Genomic DNA, 23130 nt, shown 5'->3' with positions numbered 1-23130 from the left:
AGTAATCACTGGAGAAAGGAAAGCTTTTCATGAAGTCTCCTTCAAAATTCTTTGACAAAATGTAAAATGCCAGGGTATTTTTTTTTAAATGAAGGGCATAATGACAAGGCTCTTGAGATCTTTGCTATTTTATCAATAGCAAAACCATATTTCTCATCATGTTAGTTGGACATCCTGCAACACCCCATGCTGAGCCCCAGAAGATAAAAATGTGATCTTTTGCTCTTATTGGCTTAATGCATTTACACAAATAGCTTGTATTAGTATATATCCAGGGAGATGAAGAGAAAACAGTATTGCTTAGCATAATGATATGATGCCTTTTCATTTTCAATGCATTGACCACTCTTTAACTATGAGGCTTAGTCAGAAGACTAGAAAAAATGTCGTGATTGTTATAAGCATCATATTGTAGATGAGGGAGCAGAGACCTGGAGAGTAACATCATTTTTATGATACCCTTCCTTTGGAGAATTCCTTTCTATTTGAGAGTTCATAGTATTTTACATACACTAGTATCATTCATTCTCACATTTGTCTAAATTAAGGAGCAGTTGTTATTGCTACAACTTTTCAGTTCTACACTTCAAAGTACAGTCATGCCACATATTATTTTTGAATAAAACATTTCTACAATCACAATTTAAGAGTGTATAGAGGGGTAGATAGGTGGTGCAGTGGATAGAGTGCCAGGGGAGGACCTGAGTTCAAATCTGACCTCAGAACAAACACTTGACACTTACTAGTTGTGTGACCCTGGGCAAGTCACTTAATCCCAACTGCCTTAAAAAAAGGCATATAGAACATTGGAAGTGGCATCAAAAGTGAAGACAGGTTCACTTTCCATCTCTGGCATTTACTAGCCAGGTGATCCAGGCAAAGTCATTTAACCTACCTTAGTGTCTTTTCCTAATCTGTACAATAATACCTGTAGTTCTATCCTCGAATTCATTTTTGAAGATCAAATGAGATAATGCATCTGAAGCATTTTCTAAACTGAAACACTAATTAAGTGCCTAGTAATAGTTGTTCAGTCATTTCAGTCTTACTTGACTCTTTATGACCCCATTTGGGGTTTTCTTGGCAAAGATACTCTAGTAGTTTGCTTTTCTTTCTCCATTTCCTTCTACATAGTTGGCCATTTCCTTCTCCATCTCATTTTTCAGATGAGGAAACTAAGGCAAACAGGATTAAGTGACAATATCAAACAGCTAATACATGACTGAAGCCAGATTTGAACTCAAGCTTTTCTGACTACAAATCCAGCACTGTATCCACTGCACCACCTCACTGCTTAGGTGATTAAACCTATGTATGAGAGTCAAAGTGAACGTAAATGACTTATTATGCTAATTAGTTTAGTTAGTTAGAAGGTAATGCTAATAAGGTTCACCTCACATTAGGCAGTTAAATTTACATGATGAAATTACATGGTGATGGATTGCACACCTAAGCATAATTTCCTTCAACTATTCTTCAGGGAAATTCAGGAGTCTGATTTTCTTAGTCCTTGTTAATCAACCGCAATAAACGACATACTATAGTTTATCCTTTTCTGTGTGTATAAAAATGAAACGAATTTTCACTAAGCATTTGGGGGTCATGTACTTTTTTTTTCAGTGATAGTTTGAGTTTTGGCTACCTCAGTACAAACCATAAGCTAGGATGGTTTGGACATGCCCAGTTTAAGTAACATGGAGATATCCTTGAGGGACCTTTGGAGCACATCCTGACTGTCAAAAATAGAGACTTCTTTTTTCCCTGTCACAGGGGCAGGAATAACCTCATTTCACTGGCTGCCTGAATCTTTAAAACTGGTGCAACTGAGCGATTATCTCTCTTTTTGGCTGCACTCTTGTCCACCATTTTTTAGTTGCATGGTAATTCTTCCCTGCTGCTGCCAGCTCAGGTTGGATGCCATGAATTGAACCAATGAAAAGGGAAGGAGTTACCTTCCCCTGCTCCCTCTGTTTTACTCCAGCTTGGGAAAATATGTCTGGTAGTGTTTGTTTCTGTTCTGTGTTGTTTGTACTCAGTTTTAGGTCCTAGAGGTGATCCCCACTAGACCTGGAAGTCCAAGCCATGGTGACCTTAAAGCCAAGATTACAGGTGGGGTGATGTAGCAAGCCAGCCTGGTGGTTAAGGTCTAAGAAGCCAGGGTGCCTGGGACTTTAGTCCTAGAAGGATTTTGAATTTAGAGACAAGACTGTCCTCTATAGGAAGTGAGCTAAGCTATGAACCTTAACTTTTTCCACTCCCCAGAAACTGAGATGGTATGGAAGGAGAGGAAAATTATGTCTCACTCTTAGGGGAGTGAGTTTGGATATTTGTAATTATACCTTTTAAACTGAATGTTTCTACATAAAAATGAATCTAAATATCAATCATTAAATGGAACTGGAGTGCAGGGGACCCAGCCCCTACAATTGAGAGAATACCATCAGTGAGGTCTGGAACCAGTGGCAGAGAGCTGGGATCCCCAGTCTCCTTAATTGAGAACCCTAGGGAAAGAATAGAAATGTAACATACTTGACCTTCAGATGGTGGGACCTGAGTGATCTGTGTTACACTAGAAAAACAACACAAAGTACATAATCTCCTAACGCTTAGTCATTGTCATCACCATCATCAATATCATCATCTTCATCATCAATTAGAACTGAGCAACTCATACACTTTAATTATATGTATCATTATGCTGTTGCTCAATATAGAAGTTGTTGCTTGTATTTTATAATCTAGAGAAAAGTTAGTTTTTAAATTAATAGATTTAGCTTGTTTTCATTAATTATATTCCCTCAATGGCTGCTACTGAGTTGACTAGTTCTCTGTTTGTAATGACTCAGTGAAGAACTCAAAGGGCAACAGCATCTCAAAAACATTCAGGCCTTAGACCCTACTGAAAAATCACTCTCCAAAGTAATAGAAGTCCTGAAAAATAATTATATTTTCCCTTTCCCTTCCCCAAGTACTGTGCTGAATATGTATGGCTTTTCCTGTTTCTCACTTCAAAGCTATTACCTTGAGAAAAATCTAAGTGTTGAAATTTGGTTGCCAAGCAGATGATTGGTTCTGCTAGCATTCTACTTTATTTGTTGTTATTACTTTCTATTGCATTAGGATTCCCCTGTTTTATATTTCCAAAATAACCAAGTCTTCTTGGCCGTGTTAAAGGAAAATCCATTTTGGTAATTTGCTAAAAAGAGGAGAGACATATGAGTAGTAGTAAGATGGTGGTTTCTTTATTAATCACTTATTTCCATAGGTCTCCCTTCCTCAAGTTTCCCCCTGTTCCAATACATTCTCCTCACAGCATTCAAAGTGATATTTCTAAAGAGCAAATTTTACCATGCCACTTCTTGACACAGTAAACCCTGGTAGTTCTCTATTACTTTTTGGAGTAAGTATAAATTCTTCTGTACAGCATTTAAAGCCACAAAATGACTCCAACCTACTTTCCAAGCCTTATTATATATTACTCTCCCTCATACACCTGTGATTCAGCCAAAGTGGTCTTCATACCATGTCTCATATAAGATACTCAATTTCCCATCTCCATGCCTCTGCATTGTGTGGTTTTCATGATTAGAATGCACTCCTTCCTCTCCTCTGTCTCCAGAATCCATGGCTTTATTTAATACTCAGCTCAAGCACTACCTTTTAAAAGAAATCTTTCTGATCCCCTCATATGATAGTGTCTTTCCTCCAAATTAACTTTTATCTATTTTTTAATCTATTTATTTTATATATAATTCTTACATATACAACTTTAGGATAAGTGACTCAGCCAGAAGCACATACTCAGTATGTATCAGAGGCAGCATTTGAATCCAGATCTTTCTGGTTTCAGGCTTAGCCTTTTATCCACTGTGCCATGCTTCTTCTTGATTATTAATACTTTTAATTGAATGTAATGAATTTTTTTCTTTAACTGGAATATGATTACAAAGAAATCAGGCTCATCTATTTGCAGACATTATTTGAACAAATCGCTTATCTCTCCTTTATCACCTGCTTTAATTCCCATTCCCTGTTGTCCATGCCCAGGGGAGATGGAAGTAATTCTTCATTCTTCTCCTAAAAGCTCTAAGACACTTAAACCTTATTAGTTCATACTTTAGCTTTCCTCTGTCCTGACTAAACAATCAGTTTCTTTAGCCCTGATATATGATTTCTAGCTCTTTGTCATTCTTCTAAATGTCTTTTAAAATTACATCCTAATTAGAAATTGTGAAATTCTAGAGCCCTCAGGAGAGCTTACTCAGGAGAGTAAGAACGATTTATCCATTTCTGTCTCATCTAACCTATAAACTATAAACAGCATATGAGCAGGCAACAACCTGTCACCAGGCCAAACTGAAAATGAGGCTGGCCCTCCTTGGTTGACAAGAGCCTGAAGAGGGGCCCTCTTTGTAACATTAATAGAGAGTCATCAAAGGCATGCTTCTAACAATCCCACTTAGGTCTCTCTCTTGATAGGGAGGCTGCCAGAAAATTGTGACAACAGACAGCCACCTACAGAGGGCTATTCTGATGATGCAGAACAGCCTTCTAGACTGCCTTAGCATTGACAACCCGGAGAAATGGTTTCTGTTTTTCAAAAGGAAGCTAAGAATCAATTGCTTTGAATGTTTTTAAATCATATTTTCCTTATTGATACTTCTTTTGTACTCTCCCTCTCCTGCCCCAAAAAGTCTTCCATGTAAAAATTATTAACAAAGAAAAAATTTGTTCTGCAAAATAAAAATGCATAGCTAACATGCCTGACAATATGTGCATTATTCCTATCCAGGCCAGAAATCTCCACGACAGCATTGCTGACCAGGAAATTTTGTCCTGTACCTGAACACTATCAGTGCCAGGGAGCTTGCTTGATATGAATGATAAGAAAAGCAAAGAAGAAAAAGCTTGAACTTGTTTTATCCTGTCTAACTCTGTATTTGGCATTTTCTTGGCAAAGATATTAGGGTGGTTTGCCATTCCTTTCCCAGATGAAGAAACTAAGGCAAACAGGGCTAAGTGACTTGCCCAAGGTCATACAGCTAGAACGTGTCTAAGGCCAGATTTGAACTCCAGGAGATGAGTCTTCCTGACTCCAAGCCTGGCACAATATACACTGTGCCACCTAGCTGGCCTCCAGAAGAAAAAGACTTGAGCCGCAGTTCCTGAATCTATTACTTATGAATATGCTAACCTGTTTACAAGTTTCAAAAGATGTTTTGTGGCTATCAAAAAGCTCATACTTTCAAAAACTAAAGCAAACCTATAACAAATTAGCCCAGAAGCTTCTTTTTAAGATTTAGATTGTGTCCAGTGCTTAGCAGATGCTCTTGAATACAATAGTTACAAAATAAGTATTTGTTCAATTCCATTCAGCCTAACAAATACCTACTAAGCACTTGCTGCATTTAAAGTATTGTTTAAAGTACTGAGAGAGATACAAAGTTTAGACAGGACAGTCTTGCCCTCCATTCATAAATTCAGTTATTTAACAAGCTTTTCCCCCCCACCCAGGAACTTAGAATCTAGGAAGGGGATATGGAATTAAGTAGATTAATACAATCCATACATAAGGATAGTACTAAGTGAAGTCCAAAATTGAAAGGATAGTTACTAGCTGTGGGATCATAGAAGGTTTTCTGGAGGAGATGAAACTTGAGATAGCTTTAAAGACTTGGTAGGAATTCAAGGGACAAAGAAAGGCAGCAATTACAGGATCATGGATCTAGACTGGGAGGGTCTTTGGAGGATAGCTATTTCAATCCTTTCATTCTACAGACAAGAAACTGAGACCCAGGGAGGTCAAATGACTGCCCAAGGATAGTCAGATAAGTCAGAGGAGGGATTCAAACCCAGATCCTATCACTCTAGAGTCAGTGCACTTTGCATTGAACTAAGCTCTTTCCTTTACATCGAAAATGGGACAAAGACACACAAGGAGGAAAATAAGTTATGCATTCAGGGAACTAAGAATAGTTCAATTTGGCAAAATTGGAGAAAGGCATAATGCTAAGTCCGGGAATTAAAGGGGGCTGGAGGAGAAGTCCCAGATTATAGAAGGCCTTGAATGCCAGGAAAATATTTAGATGTTTCTCAGTAGGTAATAGAGAGACAATTAAAATTTTTGAACTAAAAAATAGCATAGATACAGAAGATTAGTTGGGGTGGGATATGAAGAATAAGTTGGAGCTATGAGAAAGTGTGTGTTAAAGTCATCTAGGTGAGGCTAATTAAAGTCTCTTCAGATATAATTTCAGACTTGGAAATCTAGATGAATGATTGTCCTACTGACAGAAATAGTGATATCAGAAGGAAAATTAGGGTTGGGGAAAAAACAAACAAACAAGTTAGGTCTTGACGTGTTGAATTTGAGGCGCTTGGCGGGACATCCAAGTGAAGATGTTCTCTAGGCAGGGGTGCTGGTAAATATTTTAACCACTAGCTCTCCAGAAAAAGAAAAAAATATGTAAAACACACTTCTCAGTTGAATATTCATTATTAACATTTTCCCATCACTTCTTTTAAGCTTAGACTGTGAACAAAACAATACATCATGCTGGTTTTTAACATTTACCAGTTTCTGAGGTATAAATGTTTACATTGAAAATTTAACAATCAGCTTTCTTGAGACAAGATGACCCGGCTCTAGCACAATCCCTTCAAATGTAGCTAGATACAGCTCTGAAGCACAGGAGACAAGTCAAGACTAGAGATATTAGGCTTGGGAGCCATACATATAGAGATGATAGGTGAAATAACCTGAGTGAATGAGAGTATCAAGGGAGAGGGCACAGTAAAGACGATCAAAGACAAGATGTTGGGAACCATCCGATTTGGGTTGGGAAGACAGAGAAGGAGAATTTGGCAATAGGAGAACTGGGAAAATATTATTATCATTAAATGTAATCCTTCATTTCTATAGGAAAACTTAGAGTAGGTAGGGCTGACATTTTCCTTTGAGTACACCCTCAGTGCGCGCGTACACACACACACACACACACACACACACACACACACACACACACACACACACACACAGAGAGGCATAGAGAGTTACTGTCTATAAGGTCAATTCCATTTGCTGAGATTCTATGATTCTATGACCTGGTAACATTCTGAGTCGCATCCTTATCTAGCTATATGACCTTAGGTAAATAATTTCCTCTCTTAAATGCTCAGTTTCTCCATTAATAACATAAAAAAAATGAACTGATTTAGCTGATCTCCAAGGCTCTTTTTGGTTCTAAAATCTTTTGATTATATTATCTTTAAGGTCCATTCCAGTTTTAATGTATTATGAGTATTAGAACTTAAGGGCTCCATCCCGACATTTGAACTCATGCTGGTTTTCACTGAAACATTTAAAATTTTCATCTCTTTGTTTATCCTATGCACAGTATTCTTTGCTAATGCCACATCATTGTGCTGTTATTATTCATTTAGACCATATTTTAATATTTTTCAACAAGCATCTCTACATTTCCATTTGATTTAATTTAAACTGTTATTCATCTCCTAATATCCTCTAAGAACTCCCTTTCATTTTTTCCCCCTATCTCTGATATTTGAGCCAGATAGCTACACTTATATAGGAAATGACTTTCTCCCAATTGTTTGTATGTGGTGATAAATCTTTCTCACTGATATTTGTCAAAAAGAATCTTCCTTTTCCATATTCAGCAGCTGTAATGCTCTGCACATTTTCTCTCCCTCACCCCTTCTGTGCTCTCAATCTTTTCAGCTTATGAGTTCTTATCCCTGACATCCTGAGGAATATGTTAATAGGTAGATTGCCTGAGGCTTTCAGTAGGATCTTAGGATAATAGATACATAGCTGGAAGGGACCTTCTAGGTCCTGTAATTCAGTCCTCTCATTCCACAGAGGAAACTGAGGCCTAAATGACTTGCCCAAACTCGTGTAAGTGATAGTGCCAGGATTTGAATCCAGGTACTTTGACCTGGTCTTTTACAAGTCTTTCCACTACTCTATCCTGTCAAATATTAAAAGACATAGAGGAAGGCCTCTAATATGTTAGGCTGATCCTGTAACATATGAAAAGATATTAACAAAAATTGCAGGATAAGAAGATATGGGTGGGGTGCAAGCTGCCCTAGTGGAGAGAATGCTCACATTGGTGAGAGTATGAATCCACATAAATTGAATCGTGTGCCAGTAGTATCTTAGACCTGTGCTCATTTTACATTTCCCGTACTTTCCTTACTTTCATTGTTCCAAATCCTTATATCATGCCCTTTTGGTTTTCCAAAGAGACATGGATGCTGGACGTGGGAAACTTGCTGGCCATGATGCAAATCCCCTAGCATTTATATCACATTGGCAATGGAAAGGGAACTATACTCACTTTCTTTTTGAAAATCGTATTATTATTATTATTGTTTGTCAAGAGCTATAGGTTCATTTGTCAGTCAGGTAAGTAGCGTTTTTTAAGCACCATCCATGTACTTAGCACTGAGAATTCAGAGAAAGGTAAAGAGCAGTCCCTGCCCCCAAGAAGCTCATGGTCTAATGAGGTATACAACATATGTACATAACTATGTACAAACTATATTATATACAGGAAAATAAATTCCGAATTGTAGGGACAATCATTAAGGAGGATTAGGAAAGGCTTCTTGTAGAAGATAAGACTTCAGGAGAGACTTGAAAGAAGACAAGGAAGCTGGGAGGCAGAGATGTGGAAGGAGAGAGTTTCAGGCATGAAACAGGAGAAAGCCTGTGAAAATGCATAGAGTTAGGTCTTGGTATGTCATGTCTGAGGAAAAACAAGGAGACCAGGGTCACTAAATCATAAAGCACATGAAAGGGAGGAAGGTCTAAGAAGCCTGGGAAGGTGAGAAGGGACTATGCTGTGAAGGCCTTTAAAAGCCAAGCATTTGATCCTACAGGTTATGAGGAGTTAGTAGAGATGGTTGGATGGGGAACTGGAGTGAAGACCCAACCTGCACTTCAGGAAGATCATTTTGATAGCCTGGCAAAGAACGGATTGGAATGGGGGGAGTTTCGAGACAGAGAGGTCACCTAGCAGGCTATTGCAATGGTGCAGGTTGAGGTGCTAAGCTCCTGAGCCAGGAAAATGGCAGTGTGAGAGTAGAAAAGGAGGTATATATGAGAGATGTTACAAAAGTGGAAGCTATAAAATAATGGAGTAAGATGAAATTGTCTCTAAAGTCTCTGTCAGTTATAATCACAGGGCCCTGTAAGAAGAGGGTCACGGCAAAATGGGAAAATGGACTCAGAAGTGGGAGTCTTCCTGAAAATTGTTGTAATGTTTTTGGTGGGGAGAAGAGGTGGTTATGACAGCTTAGTAGCCTTCAAGACACTAGGTTGGAACTTTTACGTAGTTATTGGGGAAGTTTGAGTCTTGTTTGCCCTGAATGCAAACAGTTTTGACATATAGTGAAGAAAGTGAAAACAAAGGGAGTTAAAGAAAGTCCTTAGGGTTTTCAACTATGCCATAACCCTGCTATCTTCTTATAGGGAAGGGGAAGGTGGTCTCTTCAAACAACAGTCCCCCATCCCCAGTCATCCATACTACTATTTATATGCCTCCCCCAACATGTGTTTTTGGCCTTTTTTAGTGGAACTGCAAATCAGTAGAAACTTTCTGGATAATCTTTGAGAATATTTTTCTAACCCCTTTGCAAAAATAAAAAGACTTTCTGTTACCCTTAAAGGAGTTAGTTCAATGGAGCGTTGCATGGCTAAAATGGCCTGGAGAAGGATTGATGGACTGTTAGAGCTTTATGATAACTTACATGGAGAGAATCCAGATTATGATCAGATGAAGAGGAAATTGTAAATTGACTCTCTCTGGGGAGTCAGAGATACCTGCCCATACTACCCAGGACCAAGAAGGTACTCTGCTCAAATAAAGGGGAAGGACTGAATCTATAAACCATCCATTTCCCATCTACTATCCCAGGCAGGGAGATCCCAAAGAATGGAGGCAAACTAAAGGACCTGGATCACTGGGTCTTAGAAACAGCAATAGCTAGCCTGGACTATTCACAAGTCTACTACTGGGACTATAGACTAATGGGTTTAAGGGTACTGATGCCAAACTGACATCATGCCACACTTCTGGAATGACAGAACTCTATGATCAGTAAGCAGGATGACCTATGATACTCCAAAAGTAACGGGATAGGAGCCAGATGTAGCCAAAAGAGGCTTCTTGATTGAGTGTACATAATGTTTATTTGGTATGTAACCCCAAGCATGTGGTATATTATGTGTTGTCTAAATGTTTAGTCTACAGTGTGCACTCTGCCACAGCTTCTGCACATGACCTTTATGTCTGATTTACTGTATGTAATCTTAAAGTGGATTCTATATTTCTGCACAAGGATTGGGTATTTGAGGTAGTTACCCATATCTGCCCAAATAAAGTATTTGAGTATTGTTCTATATGTGACTAAAGTTTAAGGTATGTTCTTATTGATGTCTTTATGTAAACATTGTGATTTTCAAAGACTAAAATCATTTTTTTTTAACTGATGAGGAACTAGGATGTAAAAGACATCCCTGGATGCTCCTTTTCCCACAATACTTGTGGCCTGGAGAATCTTGCTTACTTGGAAGAAAATCCTTTGGGCTATACTTCCCAGAAGGTTTGGCATGAACCCATATCAGACTCTGATTTGGTAGAGTACTCTTAGTATGGTAGGTTTTTGTTTGTTTTGTTTTTAATGGGTTATGAATATCTTGTGGGAAGGAAAGCATTGGTAGCAGAAATGGCCCTCCCAAATGTAACTTCATGTCAAATCATGATCATTTTATTGCTATACTTTCTTTTTACTCACACCAAATGACCACTACTTCATGGACTTCCGGAGGAGCTCTAGAAACTTCTTCAATTAGTTACTCTGTTTTCCAAGAGGGAGGATGAGTGGGACAGTATCAAATACTCATGGTACCATTGCTGAAGATTAGAGTCTAAGGCTGCTCCACTCAATCACTTCCATTTCTATCCTGGCGTGGTAGTCTAGAAAGTACTGATTTTACTCAACATGGCAAGTAGAGAATGTTGACTTCTCTTGGTGCAACATTTTAGAGAGCTGATTTGGGAAACAGATGCTAAGAGTTTGAAACTAGAGTTTCAAAATTCCATGGTGAGGTCCATGGCATCTATATTTTCGTCCATATCTCTCTTCACTGCCTCTATCTCTGTTATCTGTCAGTTCTTGGGATACTGTTGTAGTTCTTTTAAAAAGTATACCATACCACACAAAAACAAACTTCCCATGAAGGGAGTAGTCTTCATCCAATTACATTGTACACAAGTAGGTTCACCATTCAATGAGCTTCAATGTGCATTCAAAGACTTTTGAGAAGTGTAATCTAGAGAATTTTCCCCAATGAGTGAGGCTGTTTTAGTTTCAAACATTATGGAAAACAAATATCCAGAGGCTGTAGAAGTTCATTTTTAAATGTAAATTGCTATACATTTATATCTAATTGGTTTCACGTTCTGTAAAGACAAGCGGATACTAAATGATTTCTTTTAAAAAGAAAAATAATAATACAGCTACCAGAGACCATGATGACACTTAAATGGAAATGTGAGATAGACAGTGACCTGACTTTATAGTTTTCAGAGGACTCTGGCCAAAGAAAATTTCTTCCAATAAAAGAACATCCTTGACACTATGCACCTAACAATGCCAGTCTAATGTCCCAGTAAAAAAGTTTGACCAGACTTTTAGCTAAAATGAAAAGAGAAGCAAAAGACTGAAAAGTGAGAATACAACATCAATTTATGTCACTCTCCTGAGTGAGGGTAGATCTCTGGGGTTCTCATTTATTAGTGTTGGTCCTGGGTACTTACCTAAGCCTCCAAACAGAGTTGTGGGCAGGAGCCAAGAGCTCTGATTATGTGGCACATACCATGTCAAAGGGCAGTCACAATTCAGTCACCATTTTTTTTTTTACTGTTGGAACTATAATCTTTCCCCATTCTCTAGGTGCTGGCCTCAGTTTCAGACCAAGGAGATCCCCAAAGAGAATGATTCAGGACATACATTCTGTCCTTTTCACAAGATCACTGTGGGTGACTTTGAAGGAAATCCCTTGGGACTATTATTTTTTGTGCTATAATTTTTTAAGATACTTTTTTTTAGACCACCTGAACCATCAATAAATGCAGGAAATACTAACATTTAGGGAAACTGTTTTTAAGTCATCCCTGCATATCAAAGAGGAATTTCTTTATGCCACTGGCTAAGATATCAAAATGAAAGAATTGGCTCCTAAAGTATTAATCTTTAAACAAGTTTTTTAGTATTCAAAGAAAAAAGGAAAGAGGTTATTGAGCAATCTGGAATATTTGAGGCTAGGGTGAACTAGCACACTAGTCTGTCAAGAATATCCTGGACACATGGTAGAGATCCTTGCACACTCACCCTGGCCCCATGTTAATAGGGTAATGTGGAATGTCAGAATTGGAAGAATCATAAAAGTCAGATAGGCCAAACTCATCATTTTACAGAGGCATCAATTGAGGCCCAGAAAGGAGAATGGACTTGCCCCAAGTAGCAAGTGACAGAGCAAAGATATGAACTCAGGGTGTCCAAATCCAGTATTCTTCCAATCACATCCCATGACAGCTACCTAAAGTTGAAAGCTCTGGTTTTGTGCTTTGTGAATTTTTCAAAAGGTGGAGGGTATTTTAAGTCCTTTAATTTCAGTGGCATGTAGAGCTCCAGTGTGAAAACTCCTTTGACAAATGCAAATTGGTAATTTTTCTGTAGTCTTAGAGAATTACCTGGAGGCATTGATTAGTTAAGTCCATGGCAAGAACGAAACAAATATTTATTAATGTGCCAGGCATGATGCTAAGCACTTTATAAATGTTATCTTATTTTGTCCTCACAATAATCCTGGGAAATAGGTGCTATTATTATCCCTAATAAAACTGAGGCAGAGTCACACAGCTAGTAAATGTCTGATGCTGGATTTGAACTCAAGTTTTCCTGCTTCCAGGTCTAGTACTTTTTCCATTATACCTCCCAGAAGCCATAGTCACATAGCTACTATGTACCAAAAATAGGACTTGAACCCAGGTCTTCCCAACTCCAACACTGGTCATTTATGGATTGATAGAATATTCTCTTTAAATAGCACTCTAATAGTCAACTTTATGGACACAGAACACATCTATAGAATCCTAGGCAATAGTAGCTGAAATATCCCCTAGGTTTAATTTATGAATACTCAGGGGAGAGAGACTTCCAAGTTTCCTATTCTATTGCCTCTCAAGCATCATGTATAGGAAATTAAAATTCATTCTATGTCCTCTTAATCCTCTTGGTTTTTGATAAGTTTGTAAGCAGATTACTAGTGACATTAAAATATTTCTACATCATACAATAGGATCTAACTAGAGGACATAGCAGGTGGCAGATTGTGTTGATTTGTCATTATTTGCATTTTTAGTCTGTGGTATTTGGGGCTTGAATTACTTTGTGGGAAATTATAAATAGCAGCACAAACATCAATACATAATTCATAATCCATTTTTCATAATATGTTTGGTTAACATTCCATTCATAAACAGGAATCATTAATGTTCTAAAAACAGGGTTACAATTGAATCTTTGGCTTGCTTCCTCTTCTTCTCAACACTATATTCTAAGAATCCATTGAAACAATCTTTACACCCTGAATTCCCAAAGTACAAGACACTATCTATTGTCTCCAATATTATCTCCAGATTCTTGACATAAGGCATATTTGCTTTGAAGTAGGACAAAATATTAATTAGTGTGTACTAGCATATTGATTAGTGTATACTTGAATTTTCACAGTTTGTCCTGAGAACAAAAGGACTTAAGGTAAAGAAGGATCTCTGCTTCCCTACTCCTGCTTCCTTCTCTCTTCCAGTACTATTAATCTTTACTCCAGAATACTGCCTTTCCTTCTCTCCATCCCCAGACACTATTCCAATTACTAAGAAACTTTTTCATCACTCTTGTCTAGACACTGAGCTTTAGGGAAGAATGACTGTTGAATGTCTCCATAGAAAAACAATGTATATTAATAAAAAAAGAAACCCTCAGGAGTTAAGGACTTGGGAGGTCAAAGACTGGAAGGTTTTTGTTTTGTATCCTTAATTACTCGCTGAGATCCTGCACATAGTAGGCACTTAATAATTGTCTGCCCAAAGAATGAAGTCAGTAAGATGAAGAAGTTATATGAATAATTTGTACAGCAAAAAGCAATCAGTGTAGAGAGTCCTATTCAATCATTCAGGCCAAATTTTAATAGTCCATTGTGTCGTCGGTAGCAGGTGTTTTAGATTAATTGAAATGAAGTAATTCCTCACTTTCCCACAACATTTTGTCTTAGAGACTTTGTGATAGGCATGGGAGGTGGGGAAGAAAGGGGAAAAAAACTGCACCACACTCAAGGAGTTTGCAGTCTAGTTGAGATTGTGACATTTTTTTGACCCTCATTCTCCAATTGTTCTATGTGTTAGGTTTTTTTTTCCTCTAGCTACATTGTAAGCTCTTTGAGGTCAGTGACAGTCCCTTTATATTTTTATTGGACCTAATAGTGTCTCACATATAATAGAATCATAGCATACAGAACTGGAAAAGACCTTGGAGATCATGTAATCAGAAATTGAGGTTTGGAAAGCAAAGTTATTTACAGAAGGTGACATAGCAAATAAATGGCAAAAATAGGAATTGGACCCCTGACTCAGTGTAATGTTATTGAATTTTACCACATCTATGCCAGTCTCCAGAGTCATATCTCCAAATGCTTATTGGACATCTCAAACTGGAGTTCTAAAAGACATGTTAAATTCAATTATATCCAAAACTGAAATTGTTATCTTTCTCCCCAAATCCCCCTTTCTTCCAGACTTCCCTATTATTGTCAAGGATACCACCATTCTACTAGTCAACTAGGCTCACAACTTGGGTATCATCCTTGGCTCCTCGATATCTCAATCCACCCATATCCAATCACTTTCTGAATCCTGTCATCTTTAACCTTTGTAACATCTCTCATATACACCTCTTTCTCTCCTCTGGCATTTCTACCACCTGGTGTAAACTGTCCTTACCTCAGGCCTGTACTGTTGTGATAACCTGCTAGTTGATTTACTTGCCTCAAATCTCTCCCTACTCCAATCCATCCTCAACTTAGCTATCAGATTGATCTCCCTAAACCCCATTGGCTCACTATCAACTCCAGAATCAAATATAAAATCTTTGGATTGTCATTTAAAGCCATTCATAACTTGCTTCCCCCATTTCTACCTTTTCTGTCTTCTTACAGCTTGCTCCTCACTCCCACCCCTGCGTACTCTATGATCCAGTGTCAATGGCTTCCTTATTATTCCTCACATAAGACACTCCATGTCGCCTACTTACTCCAAGCACTTTCACTGTCTATCCTCAAGCCTGGAACTCTCTCCCTTCTTATTTCTATCTTTTGATTTCAGTTAAATTCCCACCCTTTGTAAGAAGCCTTTCTCAGTCTTCTTTAGTCTTATTCTCCGAAATTACTTAGAATTTATCCCATATTGATTGTACGTAATAATTTGTATATATTATATATCTCCCTCATTAGACTGGGAGACTCTTGAGTTCAAGGACTTCCCCTCCCCCTCTTCTTTGCATGCTTAGTACTTAATACAGTACCTACTACATAGTAAGCACTTAATAAATGCATATTGACTTGACTTGACTCCATGGCACCTAGTACAGGTCCAAACATACAGTATTTATTGGATTTTGACTGAATGATTCAATTAGAGTATTAATGGTGGCCAGCTTTCTTAGCCTTTTGAGATTCAAGGAATCTGGAAGCCTCACCTGGAGAAATATTTCCAAATTGGTTATTCTGGATATTTCCATTTTAGCACATTGTTGCAGGATGCTACAGCTACATTTCACATCCCTGAAGCACACCCATCCAGTTTCCAGTCAAAGAGAACGTCTCTTCAATCAGTAGTTACCAAAGATCACAAACCACAGGGGGAAAATCCCTTATATCAGTAGGTGAACATACTGTCTATTCAGAATTAACCCTTTGATGACTGTCAAATTGTCAGTAATTTTTGGTGCACCAAAGAGTTAAATCCAAGAAGAATCAAGAAATACTGGAACTAACACTTGAACAGCTGCATAATTTTCAGACAAGCAAAGAAACAAAAAAAGAATCACTAGCAATTATTTAACTAAAATTTATTAGGGACCTTAACAGTAGCTGTACTGCATATTAACTCAAATGAAGTTTGTAGTCTGCATCACTGAAAAATAAAACAAAACAAAACAAAAAACTCTCATGGATGCTGCTGCTTAGCTGAGAAGAGTAGTCATTTCCATAATGAATGACTAATGAATCCTTCAATTTAAAAAGCATGGAAGATGATTGATGACATTTACAATGATTTCTTATTAAACAATTAATGATACTTGCTAAATTATGCAATACACCAAGAAGCAGTTCACTGATTTTGCTGAATGTACTCATTGAATACATTTCAGAACACATCTCCTCAATCTCCACTCTTTCATTACAGCTTGACTTCTCTTCCGCTAAGATGTTCTCTCAACCCCCCCCAAAAAAGAAAGGATTTATAGTGTTAAGACTACACACACAGTGATACATAAAATCAGTAATAAATCCCTAAAGGAACCCATGAACATTGATTTTATGTCTTTGTTTGTAATCTGAAAACCCCATTTCAAACAAAAGTAACTGCTAGCAATTAGATAAATTTGATAGAATCAAAAATCATAAAATTATGGAATTTCAGAGTCAGTAAGAAGCCCAGAGGCCATTTAGAACAGCTCTTACCTAAACAATAATTGTCTTTACAATTTACCTGAGAAGCCTTTTGCTCAAGGACTTCCAGTGAAGGAAAATCCATTACCTCTTCAGGCAGCCTATTTCATTTTAGTATAGCTCTAATTCTTAGCAACTTTTTCTTTAAATAAATTCCAAAATTGCTACTATCCACTTTGTAGTTATTGTGCCTAAAACAAAGCAGAATGCATCTAATCCATATTTTGCATAAAAAACCCTTCAAATATCTGAAGGTAGCTCAGTTGTATGCTCACTGTCTTTTCTTCCTTAGATTAAGCATCCCTTGTTCCTTCAGCTGATTCTTACATGGAGTGCAATCAATATCCTTCATTATCTTTATTGTTGTCCCCTGGACATATCACTGTCCTTCCAAAAATGTGGCACACAGGGCTGATTTTACACTTGTTCTTATTCTAAACTAAGACTGTAATGTTGAAATGTGTCTTTTAAAGGCCAGCAGTATTACCAATTCTCTATGGCCCTCAGGCATCCTTTTCTTTCTGTAACTCTATTCTCATTAATAAGAAGGGATGAGATTAGATGACCTTGGAGGGAGGGATCTTCTCTTTCTAAAACTATGATCCTAGAGTTCTAAGTAATTTCCAATTCTAGATCTTAAGTCTCTTAAAGACATAGAATTTCAAATTTTCACTAAAGGAGATGAACAGCCCATATGTGGTCCCAATTGTAGTTTTAGTATTGTTTCATTTGAGAGATAGATAGACAAGATCTATCTCAATTAATTAGACAAATTGAAATGTATAATTGTGGTAATTATCCAGAAAAATCAGTCCACAGAACATTTTCCCCTTAGATTACTTAGATGTTTTAGGTAAAAGTGTTTCCTAAGACAGAAATAGATGGACAAATAGACAGCATTCAAATCAAATGACCAAACATTTTATAAGCATCCATTATTTTAAGGCCTAGTATTAGGTTGTTTGAGGGATACATAGATGAGGTAAGACTTCTGCTTTCCACTGAGTGGGTATGATCCCTCAACCTACAGAAAGCCCTTCTTATTCTCTGTTAGGACTTTTTTTGTAGCACTCATTTGATGCTTGACCACACATTACTTTGTGACAGCTCTTCTCCCAAAAGAAAGGGTCTTCCTTTGCCAAATGTATCTATTTTGTATACACATATGAATACAAGTTATAGAGGGGGCACAGTAAATAGAGCACCAGATCTGGAATGAGAAAGATCTAAGTTCAAATCTAACCTCAGACACTCACTAGCTGTGTGATCTTTGGGAAAGTCCCTTAACTGCTACCTGCCTCAGTATTTTCAACTATAAAATGGGATTATAATAGCATTTACCTTCCAGGTTTATTGTGTGGATAAAATGAGATAATATATGTAAAGAACTTTCAAAACCTTAAAGTGCTATCTATACCTTTACTACTTTAGGTGATTTCCTTTAGGACAGGGATTATTTTAGTTTTGCCTGGCATATAGAAGGCACTTAATCTTTGTTGGTCAAGTTTATCTTTACAACTATAATGGAAGCTTTGTGCAGGTGGGAAAGCATTCCTGTATTCTCTCTGGAGCCTTGAACGAGGTTATATGCATGGGAAACAACTCTACCTTATTGTCTCTCTGACACACGATACAGAAACCTTATTGAACTTGTCAGGTTTGATTGGCTCTGGGGATTCTTTCTAACTGTTCAGTATACTTTTCAGACAAGTAAAAAGAAATCATTTGACCTTCTTTAGCTGTTCAGCCACAGTGCCACATGCAACTGAATTTCTGCCCTAAAGGCAGTTCCTTTGAATACTGGATACACCTGGAAAAGAACCTTCAGATAATTGGACAGACATGATAGAGTTTTATAGGATTACCTTAAATTCAGTCTCAATGTTGGCCAGTCTGGCTAACTCATTGCTTAGCTCTAAGGCAGTGTGGACAGGATCTTCACTGGACAGAGATAAGTAGGCAGCACTGGCTAATCCCTTATATGCATTCATTCTGGATCTTGAGTGGCTGAAGGAGTCTTTTCTCTGCTTTTCAGCACATTCATTACACTTGCAAAAATAGTCATGGGGTCTTTCTATACGGGCCCCTTTAAGAAGGAGGATGTGTACAATTTCATACTCCTGGCAGTGGGCAGCCAGAATGATGGGGGTGATGTCATGAGAGAAGCGGGTTCCATCTTCATCATAGGCATAAAAATCATCATCCCGTAGCTCCTGTTCCAGGGGACTGAGGGTCAGTCTCTGCCCCTGGGCAAAGGCTGGATGGTTCAGTATTGCCTCAACAATCCTCACATAGCCTTTGCTGATAGCCAACAAGAGTGCATCACCAACTCTGGCCAGATTTTCCTTTTTCAGCAGCAGTTCTGTGACCTCTAGGTGCTCATTTCCCACTGCTAGCTGCAGGGCATTTTGTCCCATATAGTCAACACAGTTGAAGTTTAGTGTTTTGGATTCCTCAAGCATCTTCCTGACCACTGGAATGTTACCATACTCAGCAGAGTCCAAAAAGCGTTCTTCCTCCATGGTCAGACTTGTCCCCTTCTCATTAAACATGTAGGCTGGGCCTCGGATAGCCTGCCTCCTTCCCTTCTCCCGGAGGGTTGTGTGCCTGCGATGCATGTTTTTAAAGTTGCTATTTTCCAACCTGTATTAAAATGAGATGAAGTCAATTAATTATTTTCTCAATGACTTTTGGATCCCTGGGAGGCAGCAAATACTGTTGAAAATGTTTGTAATTAAAAAAAAAAGGTTTTAAGGCATCATGGGATTCTTTTAGTTTGTACCTAGGCTAAATATCCCATGTATATGTGTTTTCGTGTTTTGTTTTGTTTTTTTTGAGATGTGATAGAATATCCCTCCTTGGGCAAATGTCCCCATTATTTTTTTCACCACACCTAAAATTGAGGTTTAGTTGAAAGTGTCAGGGGTGGGAGAGAATGAATATACAAGGTGGCCCATAGGTCATTTCCCGCCCCCCCCTCCCATTTCCCTTCCTTAGTAGATGAGTCCTCAAAGAATCTAGCTCTGTTTCTCTGCATCCATGCCTAGAATGTGCAAGTTGTACATTCCTCATAGCACATTCCCACCTTTGGATTAAGTAGCTCTTTATCTGAAGAGCTGAAATATTTCTGAAAACTTTACAACTTGTAAATATGGAGACAACCTCATGCTGTATTTAAATATAAATGAGATATTATTTTATATGAACTAAAACATTATTTCCTAGGCCCCTTAAGGAGGACACAGGGGGAAGCCTCACTCAAAAGATGAGAATAAAACCCATTGACTTCCTCTTTCCTAATTGCTAGCTTCTAATTTCTCTGAATCTCCACATGTTGTTAAAACTACTTTAAAAGACAATAGGAGAACTTCTGAGTCACTAAGGACTTGAAACTTTTTCTGTCACAACCTCTCAAACTTGCCTACTTAGTGCCATGTGCTGTGCTAAGAATTGAATGCTAAACTTCTCTAAAATAGGAATTATGTGCAAGATATAAATCAATTTTATCTGTCTCCATGTTCTAAGATGCAAAAACCCAAAGGAGGTACCCACCTGGTCAACAGAGCAAGCTAAATCCCTAAAGTATCCATTCAGCATTTCTCCCCCACCAGCCAAAATTGTGATCTTACAATGGGTATAATCTTCAGGGTTTGAATGCTTAGGGAGACCTCTAAGAACATTCTTTGCCTCCATGGATAGTATCTGGCTTCAGAAAAGGGAGAAATCAAGGATCTGGGGAAAATTGATACTCAGAAGACAAGGAGGGCAGGGACCCAGAGAGGAGATTTCATGGCAAATGGGGGAAAATTGTTATGGGGATGACAAGGAAGTAGTAATAGACAGGGCAATAAGGGACAATTTTTTTTTCTTTCTATCTCTTGCAGGAATTTATATTTCTAAGAGTGACGTGCAATAGAAAAAGGGGGCTAGGGGACAAGGATCTACAAGGCAGTAGCACAGAGCTTGTATAAAAGAAGGAACCCAAAATAAGTCCTTTAAAAGCTTTAATTCTATGAAGGATACAGAGACTAAAGGACTCAATGAGTATAAGGGCCATGAATAAAAGAACAGATGTCTAGAATAATAGAAACAGTAGAAAAATAATGGAGAGAACCAGGAAAAGAAATGCTTTTAGGAAAAAGAACTAAAGGGGGCAGCTAGGTGGCACAGTGGATAGCCATGGGCCCTGAAGTCAGGAGGACTGAGTTCAAATCTGTCCTCAGACCAAACACTTGACACTTACTAGCTATGTGACCCTAGGCAAATCACTTAACCCTAATTACCTAAAAAGAAAGAAAAAGAAAAAAAGATTTTTAAAAAAACTAAGAAGCAAAACAAGTTGAAAGAGAGGAAAGACTTATTTTATTTACTTCACTACTTAACTGAGAGAAAAAAAGAGGGAAGAATTAGATAACTAGATGAATGAAGAAACAAAAAGGAACTAATGAGTTAAATAAAACTCTGAAATTAGGGAAAGGGGTGACAAAGAGGAGATGGAAGAGAACTTGTGGGAATAGAGTCACTTTAAATTAAGCAACCCTATTTATGATTATGCCAAAAATATTATTGGTTAAATAGGATGGATCTTTGGAAGGAGGAGGAGGAAGAGAAGAAGGAAGATTACTAGGGAAATTTTTGGTGATGTTAAAAAAAAAGAACATCAATAATGTATTTTTAAAAAGGCAATAGGAAAAGATAGTATGACTCAATGAAAATAATACTGGACTAGGGAAAAAGAAACCTGGATTCATATCACAGCTCCATTATTAACTCATTGGGTAACTTTTGTTTCCCTTTTCTAGACCTCAATTTTCTCACCTATTAAGTGGGGAGGTTCCACTATATGATTTCCAAGTTCCTTTATAGTTCCTGCATTATGAGGCAGCTTGGTGGCCCAGTGGATAGAGTCTAGGACCTGGAGTCAGGAATACCAGAATTCAAATCTGACTTCAGATATTCACTATCTGTGTGACCTTGGGCAAGTCCTTTAACTTCTGTCTTCCTCAGTTACCTGATCTGTTAATTGGGGAAAATAGTAGCATCTACTTTCCAGGTTATTGGATCAAATGCTAACATATTTGATTAATGTGATTGTCAATATGAATACAATTAATATAATTATTAATGCAAATATAAATTTCTGAAGTTCATAGCACATAATTGGTGCTTAATATGTACTTGTACTTTTTTTTCCCAAATTTTCTTTGGCACTTCTACATATCAATCTCATTCCCATTATCAATATAGCGTAAATGACCAGATATTAACTAAAGAATTTATGACCTAAGCACTAAATATCAGGAATATATTTTAGTTGTTATGTATATTTACATATATATATATATAAATAGTATATATGATATATAAACTGATTTCCTCTGTCATATATATATAGTGTATATATATACATATATATACATATATGTATATGCATGTGTGTGTGTATATATATATATATATATATGTACACATAAGCCTAGAATAATAGAATTTCAGAGTTGAAAAACCCATCTAGTGCCCATCTAGTCTGACTCACCCAAACAAGAATCCCTTCTACAACATGTCTAACAAGTGTTCATAATCTCCCCCTACATTGCCCATTCATTTTTCATTCAGTTCTAATTGTTAAAAAGATTTTTCTTAGATCAAACCTGTTTGCCTCTTTGCAAATTCTGCCACTTGCTACTAGTTCTTCCTTCTGGGGTCAAGCACAACAAGGATAATTCTTCAGATTTTTTTATTCATTTATTTTTATTTATCAACAATCACTTCCATAAACTTTTGAGTTTTGCATTTTTCTCTCCCTCCCTTCCCCCTCCCTCCCCAAGACAGCATGCAATCTGATATAGGCTATACATATACATTCCTATTAAACATATTTTCACATTAGTCATGTTGTAAAGAATAATTAGAACCAATAGAAGGAACTGCAAGAAAGAAAACACAAAACAAGACAGAAGTGAAAAAAAAAGAAACAGTATGTTTCCATCTGTATTCAAACTCCATAGTTCTTTCTTTGGATGTGGATAGCATTTTCCAACATGAGATTTTTGAAGATGTCTTAGATCCTTGAATTCTGAGAAGGGCTAAATCTATCAAAGTTAGTCATCATACAAGTTCTCCTGATTCTGCTCACTTCACTCAGCATCAGTCCATATAAGTTCTTTCTAGGTTCTTCTGAAGTTCACCTGCTCATCATTTCTTACAGCACAACAGTATTCCATTACATTCATATACCACAACTTGTTTAGCCATTCCCCAATTGATGGGCATCCCTTCAATTTCCAATTCTTTGCCACCACAGAAAG

The 23130-nt window shown here is 37.5% G+C and overlaps 1 protein-coding gene across 1 annotated transcript in view; it reads right to left on the bottom strand.

Moving 5' to 3' along the window:
- The window catches only part of TRPC7 (transient receptor potential cation channel subfamily C member 7), a 296237-nt gene that overhangs the window by 214676 nt on the left and 58431 nt on the right, over positions 1 to 23130 (bottom strand). The window contains exon 3 of the mRNA XM_078149184.1: positions 18688 to 19465. Coding sequence (XP_078005310.1) covers positions 18688 to 19465 — 778 coding nt within the window. The remainder of the gene's footprint in view (positions 1 to 18687; positions 19466 to 23130) is intronic.

This window comes from Phascolarctos cinereus, unplaced genomic scaffold (genome assembly GCF_003287225.1).
Source record: "Phascolarctos cinereus isolate Bilbo 61053 unplaced genomic scaffold, phaCin_HiC Scaffold_2;HRSCAF=192, whole genome shotgun sequence".
In the NCBI taxonomy this organism is placed as follows: domain Eukaryota; kingdom Metazoa; phylum Chordata; class Mammalia; order Diprotodontia; family Phascolarctidae; genus Phascolarctos; species Phascolarctos cinereus.
Note: the sequence above shows the minus strand (reverse complement) of the source record. Positions and strands in the feature narration are given on the sequence as shown.